At 46.0% G+C, this 8,282-nt stretch overlaps 1 protein-coding gene across 7 annotated transcripts in view; it reads left to right on the forward strand.

Moving 5' to 3' along the window:
- adgrl3.1 (adhesion G protein-coupled receptor L3.1) overlaps positions 1-8,282 on the forward strand; it is an 85,320-nt gene that overhangs the window by 25,187 nt on the left and 51,851 nt on the right. For all 7 annotated transcript variants that reach the window (XM_031872012.1, XM_031872014.1, XM_031872015.1 and 4 more), the window contains exons 4-5: positions 3,407-3,421; positions 4,549-5,337. In XM_031872012.1, coding sequence (XP_031727872.1) covers positions 3,407-3,421; positions 4,549-5,337 — 804 coding nt within the window. The remainder of the gene's footprint in view (positions 1-3,406; positions 3,422-4,548; positions 5,338-8,282) is intronic.

Genomic DNA, 8,282 nt, shown 5'->3' on the forward strand with positions numbered 1-8,282 from the left:
CTCTCTCTCTCTCTCTCTCTCTCTCTCTCTCCCTTTTCCCTCTCTGGCTCTCCTCGCGGTACGAGTGTGTGGCGGTCGTGTGCCAAAACTAGCCCGGCTAGCTTTGGCAGTAATTAGTCACCTGTGTATACTTGTTCATGGCACTGCAGGCGGACTATAAATATCTAATACATTAGCACGCTACTGTACAAAGTACTTCTCCAAGCCAGATGCATGTTAATCTCTACAGATGAGCTAATGCTGCAGAAAAAAAGGAAAAAAGATATATGATGATGAGTATCGTATCATTCGTGGTCATGTTAAAAGAAAAAAGGCCGGGATTGTGTCTATCCATTTCCTCATCTTCATGCAGCGGACCCCCGTCTCTCCGACTGTCGTTATGAACCAATTAGCCTACTACCTCATTTAGTGTATTAATCAGAAAAGCCAGTGATATGTTATGCAATACCCATGCAGTCTATTTTAGACAATAGACGTGGCTCAGTAGGAGAGCTAATTAAAAGATAAAATCACCTTCTTGTCTGTCCAATTAAAGACTTCTGTCAGATTGGACCTTTGGAATAACTTCATCATGATAACATGAGAAGAGCCACGCGTGTGCGTGTGTGTGTGTGTGTTGTCGTGGAAACAATTGGCCAGGATTCTGTCCTTGTGTGTGCATGTACAGTTTACTGTATGTGAGTGTTTGTGTGTGCACATGTGCGAGACGCTTGCGTGCTTGCTGGAGACATCAAGGGGAAAAGATGGACGGGAACCAAAGAGACAGAAGGAGAGAGAGAGAGAGAGAGACTGAAGCGAAAATGGAGCGAGAGCGACGGCCGAGACGGAGATAGAGAGAGAAAATAGGTTAGACGAGGGCAGCAGACGAAGAGCAGAAAGACTGAATTAACTGATAAAAAAAAGGACACGGTGCGAGAGGTGGACGGGGTTTGGGTTTGAGGGTGAGGGAGGAGGGGGGGATACAGAGGAGAGATACAGAGCACGTGACGGAGAACGAGGAGAAGGGGCCCAGCGTGAAGGGGGCGAGCGAGGACGGAGTGAGGACGGAGAGGAATAATAGAATAATGAAGAGAGAGGGGCCAGGGGGGGGGGCGGTCCCTTGTTCCCTTGTTCCCACAAATGACCTTGGGCTTTAGCTGGGCTGAGCTGATCGGAGATCAGAGATAGTGGTGGTGAGGACCGCTGTCGCCACTCGTCTGCAGGAACACGAGCATGCCCACGCAAACACACACACACACACACACACACACACACACACACACACACACACACAGCCAGTCTTTCCTCCTCAACGAATACCTACTTAATAAACCATATGCTTTCAATAAAAATGCTAATTATCTTTACACCGCGGCACAGTCGGGTTTACGCGGCTTCTGTGCGAGTATGTTTAGGAAACAGAGAGAGAGAAGACGGAGAAGGCATCCGAGCTGTTCATGTGATTAAAGTTCAGGGAAAAGATTGAGAGGAGAAAGTAACGCAGATAATGAATATTTAGATGATTTTTAACGAATATGAAACGAGACAAGTGACACGCTGTCACAGCAGAGCGCTTCTGTTAGGGCCGTTGTTTTCTACTATTCATCCAAAGCCTTGCTAGGAATAAATGAGAGGACCTTTTTTTCTTTTTTTTGAACTAGTCAATAGTGCAGTCTAAGTGGTTTTGCAAACGATCGGTCAAAGATACTCTCTCTGACGCTTTTCTGGAAAGAAGTTGAGTTGTCGTAGTCCATGCTTTTCTTTTCTTCTCAGCACTCCTGTTGCTAAATCGGCAGCGCTACAAAAGGCCTCTCATCTGTCGCATCGGCGCGCGTGCTTGAGCCGACCTTGGGAAAACCTTTCATTGAACGTGCCTGCCGGCCTACTGTATGTATGCACTCTGTCGAATCCAGCCGATGAACGGCTGCGATTTGTGGGGGAAAAAACGGAGATCAAAACCAAATCTGGCGATGAGGTCACCAACGGGGTCGTCCCTTAATCCGGCGAAACAACAAGCGGCGGCACAAATTGAATGACATTTGTTTGACATTTTGTTTGCGATTTGGTGTACTTGTTGCTGCCACACTTTCATTTTGAAATCTATTAGCCGCTGTCAACCTTGAACTGCGCGTTTTTGCTTTGTGTCTGGGAAGGCTGTATGAGAACCTCAGGTGTCCTTGTTGTTCTGTGTCATTAATCCCCCTCGCCTCAACCACAATGTGTCTCTTTGTATTGTTTATGTGTGTGCGTGTTCGCTACATCAATATCCGTCGTTCCATGCTCTGCACGGACACACTATCTGCTCTCTCTCACAGCTTTCTCTCACAGGGGAACTGCTTCCTTGTGGTGAACCGTTTTATATCTTTACTAGTAACGGCACACACACACACACACACTTGTTTTAGGTTTAACACGATCTCCTCCCAGAGATTGCTTATTTATCGGGGAGTTGTGCTAAGCCGCACCAGTTACCATGCATTTTTCATGAGCCGAGGATTTGATGTGTGTGTGTGTGTGTGCATGTTTCTGCGCATCACAAGTGTTTGTATATATACACGTCTCCAGGCTGGTGATGACTTTTGGATGTAAAGAATTTATGCATGGACCATGCAATATGTACAGCAATTGTGCTATATATATATATATATATATATATATATACATATATTTCTAAATAAACACGTGCCATCCGGAAGTCCTTCCAAATGTTTTTCCTTTGAGGACCGTCTCCTCTTCCCTCCCCTCCAATCCTCTCTCGGGGGACTGGTTCCATTCAGCAGGTCTCTAACGGTCTTGAAAGACACAAGGGCACTGCCTGCAGGATTAGGTTTCTGCCATGTTCACATTCCACTCAGTCCCCCCTGGGAGCAAGGTGGTATGGAATTCATATGTTTAAGAGGCTCCATATGAGTGTGCACGTTTCGTTGCGGGGCGACTGAAATGCAATCCCGGTGATCAAATCAATTTTCCGGTTTTTGTTGCTCTGTTGCTATTAGCATACGTTAAAGAGCTCGTTATCTATTTCGTCCCGCACTATAGGGTCGCCATAGCTACTGTGAATCATGCTATCAGCATTCCTCTGCCTCTCTCTGTGTCTGCATGGCACGTGTGTGTCTGCCCCCCCATATGTGTGCGGGACATATGCAAGATGCATTACTGTCAGATAGCTACCCCGTTGCAGCGCAGCCCCCTCAGATGCTTACGTAATGTTATTACCGATCACACATGGAGAGCATCCTGGCACTCTCACAAGGTTAGGATGAAATATGAGAATGATTATGAAGATCTGAGATTGTATTATCATGATTTCCTTATTATTGCATCATTAATCTATTTTTGTCTCTTGTCTCTCTCTCTCTCTCTCTCTCTCTCTCTGTCTCTTTTTTTCTCCCCCCTCTTCAAATCTGTTTGCCTATGGCTCATGCAGAAGTGGAACAAAAAGGTAAGCCTGTGAAATGAGCATTCCCCGCATTCACGCATGCTAAAAAAAAAAAAACAACGGCGGGGTTGGGGGTGTCACTTTTTGATGCCAGCGCCTGAAGCGTTTTGTACCTCGTGGTGGAATGACATCCCTTTCAAAGTCACTGCTGCTATTTTAAGCCAGCTTGATCTCAGCGTATAGAGGCAATTTAGAAACACTGGTTCTCATTAGACACACTCCGGGCCCATATTATTTCATGGTATCGCGCAGAATGTCACTCAACAAACTCTCCGCGGGTCGAGCACGTTTTTATGAGGGGCCAATGAACAGAGAATCACATTGACATTTAATATTTCAAAATGCTTTCCCATGATATGGAAATTGCTCCAGTGCTTTGAAACAGCCCATGGAAACTCAATCAACATTCCCAGCCCCCCCCCCCCTTTTTTGCGTGGGATCGGAAATTGTTATTGGGGACGGATTGGGAGACCACAGTGCACATCTGGCCCGTCTCTCTGTATATGGGACAACATTCCAGTTAAATTACAAAGAGGTCCCCACCACTCTGGTCGCACTGGCTTCCCAGAATTTATTACGTCTCCCACATCACTCGTAAAACATAACCCCAGTATTCAAAGATGGGAATACCGCGAACCGAGTGGGAAATGAATTATTGTAACAATTGCAGAAACAGCAGGCGATAAAAGGCATGTTCGGCTCTACAGTTGGTTGCTCCTGACAGAGATAGAAAGGGAAGGGAAAAGAAAGAAACAGCTATGAGACTAATGAGGAGCTGGGGAGGGAGGGAGGGAGAAGCAGGGAATTGAAGGAAAGGGGTGGGGAGTAGAACAAAATGTGCCATTTTCTCTTTTTCTCTTAGCTGTGAGAGCAGGGTATTATCTGTTCAATGGGAGGCATGCTGTTGCTGTTCTTAAGAATGACAGTAACTATACAACATCCGAATCACAACACAGTAGGCCTATCGTGTCATCGTCACTCACTGGTGGTTAAGCTTGAGTTGCAACACAATTCGACATTTATGAAAAGAGGCAAACGTTTCTAAGGCATTGTCACAAAATCCGGGGAGAAAATGGTTGGCATTTTACAGAATAAAAATGGATCTAATGCGTTGTTATTTGTTCCATCAGTATTTCTCTGCCCTGGCATTCTGCGAGGAGTGTACCAAAGTGAGCATCTCTTCGAGTCGGACCACCAGTCAGGCGCGTGGTGCAAAGACCCGCTGCAGGCCTCGGACAAGATCTACTACATGCCCTGGACGCCGTACCGCACGGACACGCTGACAGAGTACTCGTCAAAGGAGGACTTCATCGCGGGCCGTCCCACCACCACCTACAAACTGCCACACCGGGTGGATGGAACCGGTTTTGTCGTCTACGATGGCGCGCTGTTCTTCAATAAGGAGCGCACCCGCAACATTGTCAAGTTCGACCTGCGCACCCGCATCAAGAGCGGCGAGGCCATCATCGCCAACGCCAACTACCACGACACCTCGCCTTACCGCTGGGGAGGCAAGTCCGACATCGACCTGGCGGTGGATGAGAACGGGCTGTGGGTGATCTACGCGACGGAGCAGAACAACGGGCGCATCGTGGTGAGCCAGCTCAACCCCTACACCCTGCGCATCGAGGGCTCGTGGGACACCAGCTACGACAAACGATCCGCGTCCAACGCATTCATGATCTGCGGAGTCCTGTACGTGGTCAAGACCGTCTACGAAGACGACGACAACGAAGGGACGGGGAACAAAATCGACTACATGTACAACACGGATAAGAGCAAGGAGATGACGGTTGGCATACCTTTCCCGAATTCCTACCAGTATATCGCTGCAGTGGATTACAACCCAAGGGACAACCTGCTGTACGTGTGGAATAACTACCACGTGGTCAAGTACTCGCTGGACTTCGGCAACAATGGTAGGTCCCACTTTCAACTCTATTCACTTTTCCACCTTCCCCCTCCTCCTCCTGCCATTCACAAGTACTTTTTTTCTATTTAGTACCATGGGTATTCAGCAGGAAAAAGCTGCAGACTTGAGTACTGTTCCCAGCTAAATTTATTGGACAGGCTGTGGTATTCTTCACGTGGAATACCTTGGCATATTCGTAATGCTTTTAATATCCATTCATTTTAATATTCATAATGATGAATGCTTTTTCTGTTGTTGTGACATACGGAATACTTACAGCCACTAATCTTCCTCTAATAATTAATTCTGCAAAATGACTTAAAGGAGGAAGAAAAAGGAAAAGCACCATCTGTGCCGTCATGATTCTCAATTATGACTGCTCCCCCACCACCCCACCCATGGTATCTACGTGTTTCTGCAGAATTAAAAAACAAACCAACAAAAAACTTTTAGAGAGTGTCCTGGATATATCAGTGCCGTTTAAATTGTCTGCAGAGCTGCAAACGTTCCTGCTTAAGTCAACCCAAGGAATAACTTGTAAAAACTACCTTGATCTGCACCTTTAGAGGAATATAACTCTAATGATATTATGCTGAGCCTTACATACTGTAAATGCCTCTTGCCTTTTACTGTACTACTTGCCAGCCTTCTCTTTAGTTCCCCCCCAGCGGCTTTACTTTAATTGTAATGCACTCCTCGAGAACGGAGCCAGGAGTGTCTGGAGGGAGTAGGAACTGATACCGCTTTCATATAGGACATCCACTTATGATGACGGGCTGAGGACACTTCAACCTGTGTTTGAAGTTGCTTTATTATTGACTCATTTATACAACACTGCTGTTGAAAGGTTTATCTCTTCACAGAGACCCAAATCTGCCAATGGAGTTACATACATATTACCCCTAAAACACGATCACAGTCAGCCGTTTTTAACAAAAAGCTTTGACAAACTGATTGTTGGCGGTTTGGTGCTGTGCAGGTAGCATACAGAATAGGTTAGCCAGCTGGTGGACATTATGGAGCATTTGGCTGCTAAAAGTCAAGTATTTTCCGAAGGCGTTGGTGGAGACCAAAACAGAGCAAAAAGGAGAAGGAATATTGTACTTACTGTACGTTTGCCTGCTCAATGCATAAATATGTAGCTGTTTGCTAACGCGCTTGCAACAGTAATTTTATGAGGTGATAATGTGCCAATGTTGTGTTGACGGTTTGTTCTGACCCATTTTCGACCCAGGTCGGGTAGGTCGTGACTCCATTTTGCAGGTCAACTCATTTAGATCCACCATCGCTGTGTCTGACTGAAAGGGCGAGGAATACTGTGTAACCCAGAGTGACTCTTTCAACTCTGGTGTTTAAAGTCCACCCCTCCCCCCCCCCTCTCCCCTCCTCTGGATGGAAGGGCTTAGGCCCCTGGAGCCTGAAGGGCTATTTGCCCAGCGTAATTGCCTTTCAGCACCTTTCTATGGAGTGGTCAAGGCAGTCTGGCTGGGTGTCTTATTAAATGATGTCTGAATTAATGCATGCTCTTACACGCAGTTAGGAGGCACAGTACAAGGAATTATTGAGAGGCAGCGTTAAACTTGGTTTCTACCGATCAGTGTGCGAGTGTGAAGGGGGGGGGGGGGGGGGGGGCCTCGCTGCGAAAATGTGTGCGTGTGTGCGGTTGTTTGTGCATGCATAATGATGCACATGCCCCTGTGCAAAAAAACATGCTAATGTACTTGCGGCATGGGTTTTGTGTTGCTCTATTCATGAGTATGCACACGTGTTTATTGGTGCACGATTTAAGAGTGTGATCACTCTCATAATGGAGCTTTGGGGGTGTCTCAGGAGGCTCTAAAGAGGAGATCAATGGGGATTCAATGTGGAGAATGACCTCGAGTGCACAGCAACAAGCCAGAGTGCTGACCAGCGGGAGATAAATACATACAATCAATGCCGCCCCGCTCCTTTACTCCCCTCCTCGCTCCGCTCCCTCACTCAATGAAGATGAGGAATAAATTAACCCCCTTAACTGCATGATTTTCCCATTCGTCAGAAAACGCGGCAACGAGTCGATTCATTCAAGTCTGATTTTGTTGTTGAATGCAGACCGTATATTTTTCTATATTGTGTCTATGCTTTTCTGTTTAGGATCAGTATAAATTAGTAAGTGTATACTGTAAAGGTAAACTTTCCATGTTCCTGCCCTGCTCTGTTTTCTTTTTGTTCTTTTTCATACTCAGTTCAGGAAACAGGCCAAGGAAAGAGGCCATTCTGAGGGTTTCCACTTATTACTGATGTAGCATAATGCTCGCCCTGTTTTTGTTTCGGCTATTATGGACTTCTTAAAAGATAGAAAATGAGACAGGAAATGGGCCGTGGAGTAAGAGTGGGCCACTGAGGACTGAGTGCAACTGGCGTGCAACACAGAGAGCACCAATTACTGTGTTTTGTCCGTAACTGGCGAACAATGGCAGCTCACTGGACACTTAAAAAAAGGTCATACTGATACATTGGCACTGTTTGGACTCTGGAGTTTATATGTTGATCAGATATATCTTCAGTTAAGTCCTAACTTTGCAAATTCTACACTACTACATCTACACTAGCAGTTGTAGTGTTGGTGCTTGTAATAGAACTTATTTAATTAATTTATTAACTTTTTTTTAGATAAGCAAAAAAAAGTCTTTAGAAAAAGTGTTTAAAGTTGCTATTTACATGATTTGGAACATTTTGATTACTTCTAAATGGCTCTCTACATGGCGGCGGCTGAGTCAGCGGCTCGCAGCTAACGGCGCTAACAGAGCAAACTACGGTAAAAATGGCGAGTGTTATCAGTGTTTACCTGAGGGGGAACTGGTATGCTTTTTACGACGACGTGCACATGCACTAAATGCTCATATAGATAGACGGTCAACAAAGTAAGATATAAGCTTAGATTACACCACACAGAGGGGGGGGGGGGGGGGG

This window comes from Anarrhichthys ocellatus, unplaced genomic scaffold (assembly GCF_004355925.1).
Source record: "Anarrhichthys ocellatus isolate YVR2014 unplaced genomic scaffold, GSC_Weel_1.0 scaffold61, whole genome shotgun sequence".
In the NCBI taxonomy this organism is placed as follows: Eukaryota; Metazoa; Chordata; class Actinopteri; order Perciformes; family Anarhichadidae; genus Anarrhichthys; species Anarrhichthys ocellatus.